The following is a 21,024-nucleotide window of genomic DNA, read 5'->3' as shown; positions in this document are numbered from 1 at the left end:
TAAAGGTAAGCTGCTAAGATCTGACAAAAATAGTGCAGACTAAGTATTATCATTCATACGTATTTGTTTTCACTGAACTAGGAATACAACTTCTTAGTTTTTATAATTCAATTAAACCACGCGTAAACCAAGCCATATTAGATAGTAGTTAAAAAATATTCGTCTATCTGCAAGCCTTTTGGCTGCCAAGCTATTCGTTTTCTAGTCTTTTTTAAACACATTACCCAGAACAATTCACCTTTCAAGGCTTCCTATGCCATGACAAAATAATCGCAAAACTGTTGTGTAGCTCTATCAGTATCTAGGCATTGGTTCTGCGTTCTGTCCAGGACGCGTATTGCCAAATTCTACATATCATAGCCATTCAGCGGTAGTTTTAGCGCTGCACCGATGTAGTTTTTGTCAACCACATTTCAACGTCACCTTTACAGACTGCAGTGCCAAATTATATTTATTGGCTAACTTCGCTGTAGAGTGTAGACTGTGTAGAGTGTAGGGTCTGTCGAGGAAATATCCACGCTGCTTTTGTTTTAAATAGGCGAGATGGATTCGTAATTATGTGCATATTTCTTTTGAATTGATGCCGTTAGATAATGAATATATTTGTAGGTATTATATGCTTAAATAGAGCCCAAATCAATACAAGTTTTCTTTAAATAGCGGTCCAGAATCTCATAAGTAAGTATACCTAAGCAAATGGAAAACTATTTTTTTTTATTCAAACGAACAATTCACAAGATTTAAGAATGTAACATCCTTTTGATTGCCGATAGTAACTCAATTTAGAAAGCGCTTTGGAGAGTATTGTATGAGCCATTAACTATAGTCGTCGCAATTAGATAGGATTCTTATAGCATAGTGGTTAATTGACGTCGGCGCGAATCCCGAGAGACGCAGGTTCGAATCCTGCTGGGGGTTTTCTATTGGTTGTATATTTTTCAGAAGTGTTTTGAAACTATGTATGTTCAATAAGAAAAATGGAAAACACTAAATACTGTACCAGCAATATCTTTTTGCTGTGACAATTTTTTTAACATCGTAGTAAATAAATAGTGTATTATTGTATCAGTATAAAATACTCGTCTTCACCTTTTGACAACCGCTGGCGTATTAAACTGACACGGAGATAATAGATAATACAGGCCCATCATTAGTAACTCATGTTTCTCACATCCTACTACCTAGTCGAGATTGTAAAAATACCACTTATGTTTCATAAGAGATTCATATAAGCGTTGTTTTTAATCATGTTTAATATGTATAGCTTTTCCGTTCTCGAGTCTCCATAAAACAAATGGCCAGTCGATATATTTTATGTATTCTGTGGCATTGAGATTGTGGAATAATATTGTGATTGATTATTGTATAGTTAATATTATTTTGTTTCGAAATGATTTAAGTCAATAATGTTTTTATTGGTAGTAAAGCGTTGAAGAATTTATGTATGTTTTCTTTATTATCCAATCACTATTAAGTTTTAAGAAGGTCGGTAATAAGATTTTGAATTATGTACTGCAACGTACTGTGCATATAACCGCATTGTTTATAAATAAACACAATCTAAATCAAATTATAAAAAAGCCTGTTATAATATCATATTGCGTTAGTTAGTGTTTGTTAGCGATAGATTATCTACCCGTATTATAGTAGGTATTCTACAGTAGCGAAGGGTGGAGGTAGGCTATTAAGATCCTCCATAAATATTACACATTATTGTAAAATTAGTCGTATTTTAACAGTCCATCCAATCAACGTCAATCAAAACAGTTCTGTGTATTAATTAATCAACTGTGACTCCACATTTTATAAATTAAATTAATAACCAAACAACTACAAATTGGTGACTCCCTTAAATTAAATAATCAGCTACAGTTTGTAATCAAAGTGCAGTTTTTTTTTAATTTCCGTTTCTGGTTCGATTCAAGTGGAAAAATCGGCTCTTTGTTATGAGACCTTCTCGGAAGAAAACTTGCAATCTCTACTTTTTGACCATAAACAACCATGGCAAAATATATAAATCATTTGCAATGAATAAAATCATTTATCATACCTAACCGATTTTTTTTAAACTTACTCCCTACTTCATTTATCGTTTGTCAATTTATGGCTACGGCCGTATGCTGTAGCTTAGCCACTGGAAAATGCCAATAGAAATGGCGTATTTCAAAAATATACTACCTTATTCTTAGGTCAATAATTATTATAAAGATTACATTATTCCTAGAATGTTTATCACTGTTTATCAATGTTTATCACATTTGAATGGTCAAAGACATAGCTTATAATCAGTATCTTTAAAAGTATCTTTAAATGTGTAAATCTTGCCCATTTTTTGAATAATAAAATGCCTAATTCTTGTCTAATTTGGGATCACAGAGATTATCAATATAATTTTTTATTGTAAATATTTCACTATAATAATGTCGACATAAATTTTACTAATAGTTTTATAAATGCTTTTAAAAATTAATAAATATAGAAAATCTTAACACCACTTCACATGGACGTACTGAAATATGACTATATTCTAAAACATTAGAGCGAGAGGTTTAAAAGAATACTAGAAGAAGAATATAGGTTTAAAAGATATGTAATAAAAATACTTTATGCAGTCATCAAATGTTTAAAATAAATATAAAGGATATTAAGGCTTCAAAATTATGTAAATAGATTATCTATAACGTTTAAGGAATGTCCAGGATCATGCTTTGAAAATAGCATAAAAGCTCCATTTTGACGTACGCTGAGCATGTGGGCCGTTAAGAAGGTAGGCTTCAAATAATCGTCTAGTATGGAGTCTTCGCCACTGATACCTATTTACCCTAATTAAATAATTGTTATTATTTCAAATAATTCAAACTCATTTAATAATATAAATTTAATAAAATAAATTACTATATAAAATAATATACTAATATATAATACTATATAAAATAATATACTAAATTTAATAAAATAAATAAGATATACCTACGAGTGAAAATGGCTTGGATGCCTTTTAGTGATTTTATTAAATATATCAATAGTCAGTAATCCGTATCCCTATTCATTAAAATTTATTATAAATAAAACTTGTTCATTTGCATTAATAATTATTATTGTTAGTATTTTAAAGAGGTGAAAATGACATCCACTTTTTGTCCATAGACAACTATTTTGCCATAGTTGTATATGGTCAAAAAGTGGAGATTGCTAGTTATCGTCTGGGTAATCACGGTAAGCTCTCGTAATATAGAACCGAAAAACGGTTCGGTTCCTGCTCATGTCGAAACTATAATATTATCACATAATATGTAACTATGTTTTTTTTTTTATTTACAGGGACCACCACAGCCCGGACAGCCTTTCAAATTCACTGTGGGAGAATCCTGTGATAGGATTAAAGAAGAATTCAACTTTCTTCAAGCACAATATCACAAGTCAGTATTTTTCATTACATTTCTGTATCTATTGTTAACCATTTGTTAGATCTTTTCAGTAAATAAACAGTGTTTATATAAAGAAATACCACCAAATAGTTTAAGCCAATTTTAAAAATCGACAATGCTATTTTTTTTTTCAAAATGGATGAACGGTCCTACGACCGTGCCAATGGCTTGGTAAAGGTGTCCACGCTTGGACTATCTATACTCTGGACATTAGTATAATATTTGAAGAGCCTAGTTTGAAAAGCCCCTAAAACGATTTTAGGTAGTTTTGAGAAAAATGAGAAAAACTCACATCTATTAAATCTGTGAACTTTATGTATTTACATTCTAAAGAGTATTTTGTCTTTCCATTTTAGGAGTATTTGAAAAGGACACCCAACCATTATGGCGGGTTTTGAAATTTACCCTAATTTTTGATCATACTTATTGACGGTTTTTCGCGTTTTTAAAAGTTCAATCTTTTGCCATCATATATATAGGTAACAAAAATATCCATCTAAATATATCTAATTCAAAAATTTTCAAAAACCGTTTTAGGGGGATTTGAAACTATGTGTGCTTCATTTATAAATACAATGCAAAATAAATTATTTTAAGTACTGTCTTCTGTCACATATTTTATTCTAGTGCAAATAAGGACCTTTTGTTTATTGGTGAAGAATTTTATAAATTAAATAAGACCGTAGAAAGGAAAAAGGACGTAACCCTCAGTTTTTTCAAAATATGTTTTATTAGATAATAACGTTGTACACAACTAAATAAATACACGTAGTGTCTAAAAAATGTAAGCTGCAAATGCCGATTTATTATCTAAATTTAACTGGCAATTTTTTTTTAAAAAGGAGAAAACAAAGTGCGAAAAATGACTAAACCATCATTTTTGTTGGTTTTTCTTTAATTGACGCAATAATTAATATCAGATCAGGAATATAAAACCAAATAATTATTAATTATCATGCACTTCACAGTTATATTTTGTAGTTTTACTTTGACCGAAAACCATGATAAAACTGTTTTTGTGCCTCCTGTAAAATTTTATTTGTGTGGATTACGTCCTTTTTCCTTTTTACAGTCCATAATATGGAATAGTACAAAACTTTTATTAATTATAATTTAAAAAGCAAATGTGCTGAAAAACATTTATGGTGGTTCATTGTTTCATAACCAAAAGTCAGTTAAGTACAGTAGAATCTCATTAATCCGTTATTTTTAATGCCGGACCACGTCCAGTAATCCGGCACTACCTGAAAACATTTTTGTTATTGCGTCAATTATTACGGTAGAGAATTTTTAACTAAAGTTTCTGAAAACAATCGTCGTTAAAATATTATTTTAATAAACAATTGACAAACATCATGTTTTGTTACTGCATAATAAATACTGCACTTAAGTTTTAAGTGCTTTTTAAAATTCATGTTTAGGAATATTGTTTTATTTTTTCCCGGTAATATGGTAACATCCATTAGGATTTATATGGTGACGGATTAGTCAGATTCTACTGTATAGGTACGAGGTCTACGCTTTTACTGTTTATGTTAAAATCATCCCCTAAACCTATGTAGGCACCCATCTTAGGTGCCTATTAATAAGTTTATCACTTACTGTTTTTAAAACAACGGAATATTTGAGTTTTACAATTTATTCACAACAATGTTTTTTTATGACTTTCTGATCGCTCTATAATACAGGTGAAACGCCGATTTTACGTTTTTGAATGGACTGACAAAAACATCGTAGGTATAAAAACACAAATAAAAAATATACCTAATATGTATTAAACATACATAATTTGAAAACATCTCATGTGTATACCTATACCAGACGGGACTTGAACCCATAACCACTGGATTCGCGCCATTGTGTTACGCGAATCGTACTTAATTACGACGAATTTAATTTTTGTTTCTTCCGTGAAATGCTTTTCATATTACGTTAATTATGTTGGCTGTCGGTTTTGTTTATGTATGTTCAATATATAGGTTACATTCTCAAATCTTGTGAATTATTCGTTGAATAAAATAAATATTTTATTATTATGTATTATAAAAAAACGGTATGTACTGCAGAAACGATACGCAAATTGCGGGAAAATCTGAATTCCAGAAACGTAAAATCGAGGTTTCACTGTAGGTACAACTACTGTTATATATTAGTTTATTTTGTTTCTTTTTGTAAGAATTTATAACCTGTTTTTGTTTCAGCCCATGTTTAATTCAATTCTTTATTATCGACAGTAATTTTGTTTTTCTTTTACAATGTATTTATCTTTTGCCGGAAATTATATGTACTTTTTCGGCTTATTTGAAATCATTTTCATATATTTTTCCGCCATACTGTTGACAATGGTTATTTCCCAACATTTTAAATTAATCATATTAAACTTGATAAAGCTCACAATGTCGGCGAAACACTTGTCATAATATCATGATATTATATTGTTTGTCGTGAATGAATACTAAACATATTCACATAAAAATAGTGTGGGTAATTCGAGTTTTTTTACATGACCCCAAAGCTACAAATAAAACTATTTCTTTTATTCAACGAGTAATTCACAAGTTTTGGAAATGTGACATTCTATAATATTTGATAAGTATACATACTTTAAAAATATCTCAGATATATATTATACATAATATACTAAAAAAAATCTCGCTTTTTTAAAAAAAAATTACGATGCCCGACGGGACTTGTACCTGTAACCACTGGATTCGCGCCAATTTGCTTTAACGCAATTTTATGTAAGAACTACTGATTAAATTCACCGTAATAAAGTACATTGTCGCGAATCCAGTGATTACAGGTCCATGTCCAATCGGGCGACGTATTTAAAAAAAATAGTATGTTTCAAAATCATTCGGTACGATTTTCATAAACGAACAAAGTGAATTCAAATAAGCTGTCCATGTTTAGTATTTTTTTTACAGGATAGATTAAGACGTGTACACAAATGGACGACGGGCTGTAACATTAGCAATTTTATCTTCTTATTTTCCAGCCCAATTTGAGTCCTCGCCGTATTAAATATTATCTTTCTTCATTATCCTGCAGTGTCCGACTATTCCTGCAAGATTAGCAAACGCGTGAATGACTTGTACACCTGGGTCACAGCAGTTTAATAATATGTATGGACAGCCTGGCTGCACAGCTGTTCAGTATTCTTGTCTTCCTAGGTCCAGATCTTTTTTTGTCAAGATTCCAGCCGTTCTCAAAGATATCAATTTCTATCGCCATTATTAATCGACTTTTCCGAATTTCAGCCTCAAATTGGAATGCGAGAAACTGGCCAGTGAAAAGATTGAAATTCAAAGACATTACGTTATGGTAAGTGTCTTCCGATGGGATTCAATCCAATCCATCATCACTGGGAATGTGCTCGTCTGCTTGCATATCATATAACAAATATAACATTGTCCGTCCAATCACCCACAGCATAATATTATATCCACGGTTATTGTTTATTTATTAATTTTACTACATACTCTCTAATGTTAATCCCATGCACTTGATGTACCGTCTAATGCTTATGTGCTTATGTCAATAAAACAAAGAAATAATTATATCCATTACTAAGTATGTATAATGCGTTCAGTTAGTTTTCTTCAAAACGTAATTAATGTTGATCCGATTATATACATATAATATACCTAGTCGTCTTTTGAATAATTCTTTCTTTGTTCCATGCATTCCATAAAGTTTATTATGAAATCGATGTTATTTGGCATGTAAAATAATAAATACAATTAATTGCCTAATAATAACTATTATGATTATAATTATACATACTTATCATATAAAATCCAATAAAAACGCTGGTGCAAAATTATGTCGATTTCATTTAAAGCAGTATTGGAAAAATTTGAATGTCTAATGTCTAACATGTTTAAAAAAAAAACACTATATTATGCATGTAAATTAATTCCCTCCACTTTACTTCACAAAGTGTAAAAACTGATTTTTAAAATCGCCTACCGCTTCGCTATAAGAGTTTTAAGGAATGAACCAAAGGCCGATTATTATACCACTTCACATGACTTATCTTTATATTATGACCTGTGAACCCATATGTACAGTCAAATGGTAGCGACCGCAAACAATAATCTACTGTTGCGGACGCAGAGTTGTTGAGATACTTCGCAAATAAAGTATGATGTGTTTAGTAGTTTAGTTATTAATTAATGTTCAGAAGTTTTTAAAAGCTATGTCAAACGACGTATCAAAAGTTTGCATAAAAAAATCGAAGATCTAATTGCAGTAATATAAGCGTATGCTTTATAGCTATTATATCGTACAAAATATTAATATTTAAGATTTATTACATTTTTTGACTCACTGATATCCGAATAATTAGTTTTTTCAATTAAAAGAAAGCATACTAATTCCAAATAAGTTAATAACGATCCAGGGCATGTCTCGTCCTATATAAGTGTAGCAATCTCAACTGATTAAATGATTAATGCAATTCGCCTGGACTGTTCATATGTCATCCGATGCTCCTTGTAGCTCAAGAGCAGAGGGCATGACGTTAATTCCGCATCACATTTTCACGAGTTTGATTGTAATTTTAATAATAAACCGAGAATTAAAAACTCTATGATTGCACTTGAAAAAGAAAGCATTCTAATGTAGATTAAATTGAATTTATCCCAGTACGAAAATTGCGTCAAGAAACCGTGATAAGTTTGATTTGAGTATACGAAGTGCTTTTAGAAACCAGCGGCCCTATGTTAGAACTTGCGAGTGCAAGCTTCCCGGTCGACATGACGTCATATGACATCATTGTGACGTACTATCGGAGTGATAATAGCATTCAAGAAAATAACGCTGGTCAGACAGCGGCGTTATTCATTGTCACCATACACATATAGGTGTTTCATCATAATAATATCTACGGTGAGCACTGTGCGCTGGGCGGCATGCCTCGAGCGTGTATTGGCTGACGTCACAATTACGTCATGTCGTCTGGTGACACACGAGTCGATAGTTAGGAAATCGCGGTGTAGGGGTTTACAGATCATTTCACAACTAGTGGACAGATACACTATTATTTGATATTTTCTTATAGCTAAGCGGGAAATGATTTTAAAGGTCGGTGATATAAGCCAATATTCATAACCAAACTTTTTTATAAAAATCAATGTCTGATGTTATAATATATTATGACGTTTCAAATATAATATTTCGAATTACGACTACACGGATTATATACTTTGTGTATCTGTCATTTTGGAGTGGTTAAGTATTATATTAGTAAATTATTACCAGGAATATGAATATTGGTTTCCAGGGATTATATTAATATTATGTTCATGTATGTGACTAACATTCTAGGTTATTCGATTAATTCATTTTTTCTCTTTTTGTTTTATACCATCATCCGGGTCCATCACCAACACACTGACAAAAACCTAACACGGTCGTGTATGCACGCACACTCACACCCCCCAATCGCCTGTTGTCTCTGTCTCCTGCACGGTCATTGCTATGGATGTGTTTATGCTGTCGCGCTCGCACATGTGCTAATGCATTATTTGAAAAAAAAAATGTACGATATAATCACACGTGACTTGTGATTGTGTTATCAGCCTGAAGTTAGAATGTGAAAAGTTGGCACAAGAAAAGACTGAAATGCAAAGACACTATGTTATGGTAAGTGCAACATGCTTGTTTTGCTTGCAACTAATTTCTGGACTTAATAGGCAAACTGGACTATTTAAAAAATATATTTTAGTTAAATTCGCACGTGTATCAAATGAATTTATTACGTTTTGTCTCGATCGAAAAGGTGCGGTTTTTGAATATTGTAGTTTACCTCGGTGTATATTTATATTATGACCTTATTCTGAGTAAGTGGCGATTCCAAAGAATATATACATAACTATGATTAACCCCCGCTTTAATATAATATGTACATAATATATTATCGTCTCTGTTCTGGCAGAACACACTAACTGGAGAATACTAGTTTTGAGTAATTTGACTTTGAAGTTGTTAAAATGTTTGAAATAATGGTGTATCATGTGAGTTTATTAAGTAATCGTAAAAAGGATGACTTTAAAATAAAAACTGTTTATTTATTAAGAAGGTTTCCAGACGGTAAAGTTTGAAATAAGGAACATTTTGGTACTAACTCAATATGTCATTTTTTCGAATTAGTGTTTTCTGCCAGAACAGTGACGTTATATTCTCTAAATAAAATTATTGAATATGTATCTAAAACAAGCCAGCATAATATAATATTAGGGTAAACTTTGTCAGTCATATTATTTATTAGTTTTCATTGAACCAAGAATACAAATTGCAGATAATTAGTTTTTAATCCCTGCCTAAAGCAAACCATAATAGTTTTGGGTCTGCTATGGGCGATTCGATAAAAATAGTGCATACTTTTTCAGTCATACTTATTTATTTTCGTTGAATTAAAAATACCTAATATTACAAATGGACTTGCTTAGTTTTTAAAATTCATTAGGCCCTACCTAATTCAAATCATAATATATTTATAACACATGTATGATTTTATATAATATAGATAGACGAATATTTTTTGACTATGTACCATGGATTGATTTACGCGCAGGGTTTAATTTGAATTTTTAGTCTTAGTTCAATGAAAACAAATACGTATGACTGACAATGCTTATGTGCACTATTTATGGCGGATCCTAACAGCCTACCTTCACCCTTCGCTACTTACTTATTTCACTGTATTATAAACCTTAGATCATATCTATACATACTCAGAAATAAGGTCCCTGCATTCAAAAATACTACTAAAAATATGTTTTCTCTATGATTTTTCAATATAATAATTATTTCATACAAAAATACAAGCCCTGATACACATTGAGCAAGAAAATCGGTTTGGTACATACATTTTTAGATTTAGTTGAGAGGGTTTGAATCTTTGAATCCAATTATCTCAGAATGCTGTTTTTTGACTTGTCATACTTTAAAACTAGGGGTGCGATATGTTCAAAATGATTGGGTGACTAGTTACAACGAAATAATGACATAACCTAACCTAAATAGATTCCACAAAAATGAATGTTTCATTTATCCCCTGGCTGTTCTGTTTTGTCACTGTTCTGTTTGTCATGTTCTGTTTTGTCATGTTCCGTTTTGTTCGTTCTGTTCTCAAACCGGTGGTTCTTGGTCTGAACTAAGTAAAAGTCATTATTAATATAATCACGTATAGTATATGCTTAGTATATATGTAATTATTACCCTTTCATTTGCTTATATACGGTTAGAGGTATAAATGTATTGTTTAATGTATTGTATTCCGTCAAAATCGATTAGTTTTAATCCGGGCTTACCACAAATTGGTTGGACACATATTGAAGTGTTGTCAACTGCAATCAGCGGAATCCAATAATAATAGAAGTGTACCAGATAACTTTTAATACTCGTGTAAACGCTAGCGGTTGTGTTTTTCTAATCAGTAACGTTAGGCTTTGTTTTGCTGCTGGCGTGTTCAGGTCTAAGTGGTCTTTAATATAAATAAAGCAGAAGAATTCAAACCGAAATACAAGCCGCCATTTTGTTTTCGGGGCTTCCAATAGAAGAAGATAAATAATGAACTCGTTATCATCGATTCGAAAATCGAACGACTTTTAAGGGGGCATGCTCAGCGTAGGTCAAAATGGAGCTTTTGTTCTATTTTCAAAGCATGATCCTGGACATACCTTAAACGTTGTAGATAATCTATTTATATAATTTTGAAGCCTTATTATCCTTTATATTTATTTTAAACATTTGATGACTGCATAAAGTATTTTTATTACATAAAATATTTTTCTTTTAAACCTCTCGCTCTAATGTTTTAGAATAAAGTAATATTTCAGTACATAAATGTGCAGTGGTGTTAAGATTTTTTACATTTATTAATTTTTAAACGCATTTATAAAACCATCAGTATAATTTATATAGATATTATTATAGTGAAATATTAACGATAAATAATTATATTGATAATCTCTGTTATCCCAAATTTTACAAGAATTGGGCATTTTATTAATCAAAAAAATGGGCAAGATTAACACATTTGAAGATAATTCCAAAGATACTCATTATAAGCTATGTCTTTGACCATTCAAGTGTGATAAACATCATACGAATAATGATTGCTTTATAATAATTATTGACCTAAGAATAAGGTAGTGTTTTTTTTAAATACGCCATTTCTTTTGGCATTCCCCAGTGGTTAAGCTACAACATACGGCCGTAGCCATAAATTGACAAACTATAATTGAAGCAGGGAGTAAAATTATATTGACGCGCGTGTTTGAACATGTACCGTTTAAAAAAAATCGGTTAGGTTAGGCTAGGAAAGGATAATAAGGCTTCAAAATTATATACATAGATTATCTACAACGCTTAAGGTATGTCGAGGATCATGCTTTGAAAATAGAAAAAAAGCTCCATTTTGACCCACGCTGAGCACGTCCGCCCTTAAAATACGAAATGCGTGTAAATGCTGTGATTACATTATGATGCACATCGCCTTCTGTCACATGCTGTTTTGTTCCCAATTTACTTCTCACGTTTATAATTTAAAATTAGCCTTGAGCATAATACAAATTTAAATATCGTTTGTGACAATAATTTTGGAACGACGTTTTTCAATGCACCGTCGGTTTGTGGGAAGTGTTTTTATTTGAAAGGACTTTATTTGGTTTCAATTAATTCCGAGGAAGCCTCTTACTTACAGACGTCATGCAAAAGAATAGAAGAACATAAAAGAATAGAAGGTGAAGTTAATAAACATAATAATAATCGCAAGAAACAGTCGGCTATTCAACATTTTTGTGGATTGCTTAAAATATTATGCCGTGTATGTTGTTTAGTTAACACAGCATCTTTGCATTGGGATCCGCGAGGAAGTAATTGAAATTCGTCACAAGCAACTTTAACTTAAGAGAAAGTTACGTAAAACCTTTTTGTACGGTTTCAAGCTAAAACTCTGTAAACAAACGACAAAAAAAATACTGTATATATTTTTTCTTTTAATATCTATAATTAATTTCAACGGTCTATATTCGATAGTGGTGGCGACATTATCGAGGGTATACTGACAGCACGCATTATTTCAGTTTTTGCTGTTTTTTCTGCTTTAAATGCCAACATGTACTTATACGATTTTACGCTCTACGTCCTGGTAAAACGCACAAAGGCATAGGATATAATGGCGAAAAAATAGAAACATTATTAAATCATATTGTAATTTTTTTATTCTGATAGAAAGCATGATAATAACCTAATGCGTTCTGCGTATACAACATATAGGACTTGTAACATGTCGTATATTGTGTTTGCCATAAAGGTTAGTCTTTATAATGTAGAAAAAATGTTTTTAAATCATAAAAAAATCTATGTGGGAGAACGCTTTGAAAAAGAAATTAAAGTCCTTTTTGCGATTATCTCAGAACTTGTTTTAATGAGTTAATGCTTTCTGTCAGTATACCCTCGCTTTGTTTCTTTGAGAGAGGTCGGCTATGAGCCCTAGAGGTTGTGATCGAGAAATATTCAGTAAAGACCGATTTCGAATCAATTTTCCGAAGTTTCGAGAATTCTCATCTCTCGAGAAATTGTCTCTCGGCTAATATGTCGACCGAAACTGAATTAAAAAATATCTGAATGGAATATCTCGTAGTCAGTATCACACTCGGCTGAGAGTTCGAATAAGCTCACAACGGTTTGATGTAAGGGCACGCCCCTCTACTCACATCGTACACAGACACTCCATCGCGACTATCTAACCAGTTAACCTAAAAAAGTGATACCGAACAGGGATCGAACTTGCGGAGTTTTCCAGATGTGCGTAAAATAACATAGCCAATGCGCAAAGGTAGATAGGCTCTATCGTTTCATAGGTATTATAAATTAGACAGTATTGTCAGGTCGCAAGTACGAACACCATCAAGGTTAATTTTGGATTATACCAAACCTTTGTTTCCATGTGTCAGTTGAAGATTCGACAGACTTGGATACAGTATAATTCGTGAGGTTACTGTCAAAAGTTGGTAAGTCTCGAAATCATTTGCAATTTGAAGTTTGACGTGTCCTCTAAAATCAGGCATATTGATAATGCTGATGTCGTTGTGCTTTATGTGCGTGTTCTATATATCGGATGAAGTTTATTTTTTTTAACATTACATATTTATAGATGGACACATAATCCGTGTCTCTAAATACTTAAATTATCGACTTACCAATTTTTGGCAGCATATCTATCATAATTTATCGATCTAGGTATATACGTTACGTAGAGAATAAATACTTAGATATCTTTTGGTTTTTTTTTACCTTTTAAATATCTTTAGATGAGACTGAAGCGCCTAGTTTCAAAAGCCCCTAAAACGATTTTAGGTAGTTTTGAGAAAAATGAGAAAAAAATATATCTATTAAATCTGTGAACTTTATGCATTTATTTTTGAATTTGTTACATTCTAAAGAGTATTTTGGCTTTCCATTTTAGGGGTATTTGAAAAGCACACCCAACCATTTTAGCGGGTTTTGAAATTTACCCCAATTTTTGATCATACGTATTGACGGTTTTTGGCGTTTTTTAAAGTTCAATCTTTGCCCATCATATAGGTAACAAAAATATCCATCTAAATCAAAGAGATTGGACTCCTCCCCCAGAGGTAGCATACAAATGTCAGTGTGTACTCGTTTTGTGAGAGAAAGTGTTACTTCTCTGAAATTAGGTACACTTTGCTGCAAATGGGCCATACTTGGACATAAAAACGCCCCACTGAGTATTTTTTTTTTATCAACACAAGCTTACAACCAATTTATGATAAACGTATTTTCATTATAAAAAGTTCCCGCAACGAAAAATTATACACAAATCAGTTAATAGCAAATGGTTAAATATTGGAATAAGAAATATGGTCTTGTTTTTACATATTGTTCTATATAAAATAACATAGCATTATTGTTTAGATAAAACGTTTAAATAAAAAACACAAATAATTACAGTTAATTACAAACAAAAAAAAAATTATTATATTACCTACCTATTTACACATGTGTATTTTGAAAATATTTTATGAAATAAAAATATAACATGGGTTCGTTTTTGCCATATTGTGTATAAAATTACTTGTTTATACAAACCTATTAGAGACAAAATACAGGTAGGTATGTTGAAAATTTGATTATATAGTTAATTACAATATTTTATCTATTTTACTCACTTTTTTAACTCTCATTTAACTTTAACACTCATTTAACGTCACTTTCCGAGAAATGCTTCCCACACAGTAATGAATATTTAGATGGCACCCAGCTCTCCCGCCCGACTCCATCAATCCACAATTTCCGAAGAACTTCATTTTTCGGAAATCTGAAATAATTTAATTTATACCTATAACATTATAAAATTACTACATATACTCCATTACATACTTCATATAAATACAATTTTTTGTTTGGTATTCTTAAAAATATATTTAACTCTGAAATGAAATATAAAATCTATGTAAATAATGAATGTCATTAACTAGCACTAACAGTTTTTACTTTGAAAAAGACATCGTATATTTTGGGTTCAAAATAATATTATGCATACGGCCCTGGATTTTTCGCAATAAACAACCATTTGACGTTTGATGTAAAAGTTTTGAATTGTTATTGTAAAAGATCTTTTAGGAAAAACTATCAATGTATAAATAATTAATACGAGTAGTATGCATATTGTTCCGATATGCTGTTACTCATTTGTATTCTTCCATTAATAAACATTTTTTTACCGAATAATAACGTATAATACGTATAAATCGAGAGAATAACAATATCATATCCGCCATGTTGTTTTACCACATGAACTTGAAGAAGCTCCAGAATACCAACATTACCAACTGTCTTTCTCCGATTCGTATTTTTTAGTACATAAATGATAGCGTGTTCCCTCTCCAGTCTTTCAATCTCTTTGATCTAAATACATATCTAAGTCAAAAATTTTCAAAAACCGTTTTAGGGGCTTTTGAAACTAGGCGCTTCACTGATGAAAATTAGCAATATCCACATTTAAATATGTTACTCTGATAGATATATTTTACCTTGGCGAAGTATTACCTGGCTAATTGGCTTTGGCGGATCTAAATGATTACCGGCCACGTGCCATGAAGCAGTTTAGTAGATAAATGCATTCGCTGTATAGGTCGGTACTGGCGCATCGCCCGTCCGCTGCAGCTGGCGACCAGAAACGGCTTTATTATCTCGAATTATCCGTCGGCGCGATGTGATTATTATTGGCGCAATTATTCTATTTGCCAATAATGAGGCGACTGCAGCACTAATCATGTGTACTTTGCAGTGCGGCGAAGACTTGGTATTACACGTTTTTTAATGTTTGTTAAAATAACCACTCAATTTTGAGAATTCACAATCAAGGGGACTGGCTGGGGAATTAATATATTTTATACTCAGTGGCTCAAATACTGTATTGATAAGACCACCGTCTTCGTGATTAGTTAATGCACTACAGCTCAAGTCGACCCCTGGCTTCCTCCACCGCCGTCCTCCAGCCGGAATGGTCCTCCGCACGTCTTATCCAGTTCCTGATTTTTAGCAGCTGGTTGGCATCTTTTGTAATGTTATCACCCCATCGTGTGCGTGGCATTCCCACTGGCCTTTTCCCACCTGGGTTTTCTTCGGTATCCGTGACTAAGGCATGCGCTGGATATGGCCTGCTCAGTTTAGCCTCTGTAGTTTTATGAAGGTGGAGAGTTTTGAATCTTGGTATAAGCGGTATAGTTCCGTGTTGTACGTAATTCTCCACTCCCCACCATCCATCATTCATGGGTCCGTATATCCGCCTCAGGATCTTTCTCTCAAAGCAATCCATCATTTCAGCTGCTTTCATATTTAGCGTCCATGACTTGCACACGTATGCAACGACTGTGCGTATGACGGTTTTATAGAGCCCGATCTTAGTTTTTCTGTGGACATTTCTGGATTTGAATATGGGGACCAATGGACCAATGAGAAGTGATGATATACTAATCTAAGTAACTATATATTACAGAGGTGTTTTTTTTATGATTTTGCCGAGGCTTTGACTGCGACTCGCTCTCATATCGCCTCTTCTCATCTAGAAGAGGATCCGCCGATCAGGCCCTCACTCCAACTCTGTTACAATTCTGCCTAGCTCTTCCGACCTACCACCGCCAGGGCACCTTTCAATTCGTCGACAATCTCAAAGATATCAACAATTCGCAGCCGTACTCTGTATCGTTCATATTTAGAGCATTGTATATGTACAATGTCCTCCTTAAAATCACATTCATCGCAGAACTGCGAATCGCTTCTTCCCATGAGGACAAGAAACATGATTTCTAAATTATTAATTTGTATGCCTACTTTATTCTGTGTTAAGAGCGTACATAAGTGAAACGGTAAACAATTTTCAACAGTATGTGGGACATAATTTCGGCCGCGTTGCCAGTCGGAGAGCGATAGTCGACCTGTAAGCACGTCAATTTGTTTTGTGATGGCGTCGGAGGATTATATTCTTAAATCGTGTAAAGATGACTAAAAAACGTTCCGCATGTACTTGAAAAAGAAAACATGTCAATGAATATACTATTATTATTACGAATATAATAATAAACATAACATTAAAAGGATCCATGTTGAATTTGTATGGCAAATTATATATAGTCACGATCTTTTTAGACCATGCCTTAGCTGAGGTATAGCCTTAATAAGAGAACACATATTGTAAGGATAACATAGTGTTGATTAATTAAAATACTTACGCGTAGGTATTTTCGTACTAGACCTATCATCATCATCAGCAGCAGCAGCCGGGGTCGATCCACTGCTGGATGAAGATCTCCCATAGCTCTCACCACTCTTCTCGGTCCTTAGTTCTTGCTGCCACGGACATCCACCGACCTTATGAGTTCGTCTATCCAGCGGGTTTTAGGGCGTCCCGGGCGTTTAGTGCTGCTTGGGTACCACCGTATGACAGCATTTGTCCAAAGGTTGTCCATGACTTATCCGGCCCATTGCCATTCTGCTTGGCGTAGCGTACTTACATCAGTTGAGAGTTTACCTTCGATACGAAATAAAGTCTTTTGGCAACATCCATCATAGGTAATAGTTGTATTTTGCTTGGTCGTTTGCGTAATTCCATCAATATAATATTTCCGTTATAGCATGGTCGCTACACTTGGCCTTACGTATTGAAATTACTGCGCAAGGCACTGGCTATAACTATTTTGTACTATATTGTCGGATGTTAGAAATTATCTATCCAACAATACTTCAATTAAAAAAAAAACAATAAAAAAACCATTGAATTAAAATTGGAAAGTATTTTTTGCTACGGAATGTTTGCTCTTTCAATAATAAATAAATTTAAAACATGATATTAAATTCCCATACGTACAGTGCAGTGCATAATGTATTTTATTCAAATTAAAGCTCGTTCTGATTAATTTTATTGTTCAGTCGTTCGTACAAAAAAATGAATCACCCAACCGCAAATAGTTTAATAAACAAAAAAATGCACAGAGAATTTTTTCCCAGTATTTAATTATTGAGTTGAAAAATGTTTTTCTGCATGACTAAATAATATAAATTAATATTGGCATCGATTGATTGGTTGGCATATTGTTTCAATATTGGCATTTGATGAATAAAGTGGAAGAATTCATTGCTTTGTTATTAAAAATGTATATTATTATATTATTTACTCATTGCAATATGTCACAGCGATGGCAAACCTTTTTCGTTAATTATTTTATTATAGGAGCATTTTCCAAATGGTTCCGCTAGGTAAAAAATTAAGAGTTAATTAAAAAAAATATCAAGTAAGCCGTAAGAGATCGCTTTTAGGGAAGCGAACTATCCGTTAAATACCTGGTACTGTCCGACAACGAGAAATCGGCGGTAACAGGAAGTCGCTGTGGTCGCATATAGAAGATTTCTCAGTGACGTACCTACCCGTCATGGTGGCAACCCACGCACGGCGTGTTTAAATATTGTATCTGCTCTCTTTTTAGATGCGACTCCTTTTCGTCTATGCAATAAACTAAAGTTTACTAATAATAATTCTAACATCACTCTTGATCGTTTTAGACATATTTTTATTATAAAAAGCTTCGTATTACGTAAATTGATTGATCCGTACACCACGGGTGCGTAAAACGAAATGATAAATTTGGGGGCAATCCTTATTTAAAAACGGAATTACGATTAGCTGTACTGGAGGGGATTGTTAGTTTACAGTTTTAACACGTGGATAAGAAGTTTTTGTTCGACAATAGAAGAAACACATATGTTTTTTTTTCAAATATCGAATTGCGAATGGAAATAACCGCTTTGATTCCAGATCACTACACCAGTCAATTCTTGACTGAACATAAGGCTTCGCTGGGAGGATCTATGAGCTTGGTTTTATTACAACATGCAAACCACATCTCTTTGAATGTACTAACATGTGTAGGTACAGACAAAGAAGAGCTGTTCAAATTGGTTCAACTAGCTGTTGGGACCATCGGACCGTCCGACCTGGTCGCCCCAAATGCCAATTTTGTTGCATTTTTAAATATTAAATGAGCGTCAATGCATAAACTGACAGTAGTTGTCAGTATTCGACGTATGGCGTATTCTTGACACGTGTTTAAATATATCCCGTATTCTTCCTTACTCGAGATAGGTTGCCTGGTTCTCCTTATCCGTAAGGTATTTCAGTTCCCATTATTTCTGAGTTCCTTGACAAGGCGTTATCAGTCGTGAAAAAGAAAATATTGAATAAATAATACAAACAAAATAAATTATAATTATTAGAGCGAAGCTCTTGAACATGCCAATATATGAAAGATAATAAATTCTTCCAATCTGAGAGTGCACGGATAACGTAATAATTTGAAGAGACCCAGTCAACGCCGTTATTTTGTAAATAATATCTGAAAGGTTAGTTTTGTAGGTCTTAAAGTGTCAGGGCCAATTTGTGTTTAAATAAACTCCAATTTCACTTTTATCTGAACGGCATAACAATCACTCTATAAATCGCGTCATTTTATAAATAAAATACAAAACAGTATGACAATGTTTTGTTATTTGAATCAATTAAATACATATTATCCTCTATAAGTAATTTACATTTTTTTTTGGTTCCGCTGGTTTGCCGTCACTACATGGGCGTGTTGATTTATCATATTATTTCATTTTGATTTTATGCATGTTATTTGTTCGCTAATTTGTTTGGTAGTCGTGGATCTATCTATTTGCATTAATCGTATTATAACACTGTAGAATTAACAAAAGTGTACCTATGTCTCACCAATGCATGGAATATAAATAAAGTAACCTTGATGTAAACATTGTAAACACTGTAACACAGATGGGTCTTCCCACTATGAATAAAATTGCAGTTAACACCATTAAACTTAACTTGGCAGTTAACTGGTAGGTATATTCTATTGTATTTTTCGTGAATTATCTATAATAATAATTGTTACAACGATACGTGATAAAATGATTGAATATGCCACTTCCCTACCAAACTTAACTATTCAAGACCGACTAAAGTTAGGTTAGCGCATCTATTCGATACACAAGGCGGCTATCGAGGGTAGTTTTAAAAAAATGATATTTATGTATTGAGATATTATAATTGTTACAATAAGTTAGTCGTCTAGACTCTCAAAAACTATCTCGCTTTAATAAAAGTTAACACATCCAACAGAGTTGCTGTTAAAACATAGTACTTTTTGACAGTTCAGCGCATCTATTCTATACACAAGACTGCTATCCGCCGCTATCGGCGGTAGTTAATCATATTTATGTATTGAGTATTGGTATTATAATTGCTATAATAAGTTTTAACACCGCCGAGGGAGGTGCTGTTAAAACATAGCACTTGCAACAATTATAATACCTCAATACATAAATATGATAAACTACCCACGATAGCCGTCGATAGCGGCCGATAGCGCCTGATAGTTATAGCATAGATGCGCAGACATTTAACTTTGTAATAATTAATCTCCTCAATATATAAATATGATAAACTACCCACGATAGCCGTCGATAGCGGCCGATAGCGCCTGATAGTTATAGCATAGATGCGCAGACAGTTAACTTATTGTAATAATTAATCTCCTCAATATATAAATATGATAAACTACCCACGATAGCCGTCGATAGCGGCCGATAGCGCCTGATAGTTATAGCATAGATGCGCAGACAGTTAACTTATTGTAATAATTAATCTCCTCAATATATAAATATGATAAACTTCCCTCGATAGCCGCCGATAGCAGCCGTGTGTATTGAATAGATGCGCACGGCACTGCATATCAACTTAAAATGGTATTGTTAGTTATTGATAATCTTCGAATGCAGTACAGTAACCTGTTACCAGCTAAATGAAGATTTACTATTGAATATTTCGTTCATATTAATTAATATATATTTTTACCATTTTAAAACAATCCACAGTTTCTACAAACAGTATTGTATTGCATTCGAAGAATTAGCTACAACTAACACTAAGTGTCCCAGTCTGAATATTGAATATAGTTAACATTGGGCACTATAATTTGCAGTGTTTACTTCTGGGTTACTTTACATT

At 32.8% G+C, this 21,024-nt stretch overlaps 1 protein-coding gene across 1 annotated transcript in view; it reads left to right on the top strand.

Annotated features, from left to right (window-relative positions):
* LOC147072941 (protein groucho-like) overlaps nucleotides 1–21,024 on the top strand; it is a 346,899-nt gene that overhangs the window by 87,590 nt on the left and 238,285 nt on the right. The window contains exons 3-4 of the mRNA XM_085945961.1: nucleotides 3,322–3,419; nucleotides 6,689–6,752. Of these exons, the coding sequence (XP_085802087.1) occupies nucleotides 3,322–3,419; nucleotides 6,689–6,752 (162 nt within the window). The remainder of the gene's footprint in view (nucleotides 1–3,321; nucleotides 3,420–6,688; nucleotides 6,753–21,024) is intronic.

Source organism: Rhyacophila brunnea, unplaced genomic scaffold (assembly GCF_057557595.1).
Source record: "Rhyacophila brunnea isolate RB1 unplaced genomic scaffold, BYU_Rbru_1.0 scaffold_19, whole genome shotgun sequence".
NCBI lineage: Eukaryota > Metazoa > Arthropoda > Insecta > Trichoptera > Rhyacophilidae > Rhyacophila > Rhyacophila brunnea.
The sequence above is the reverse complement of the archived record's forward strand: the minus strand, read 5'-3'. Positions and strand labels throughout refer to the sequence as shown.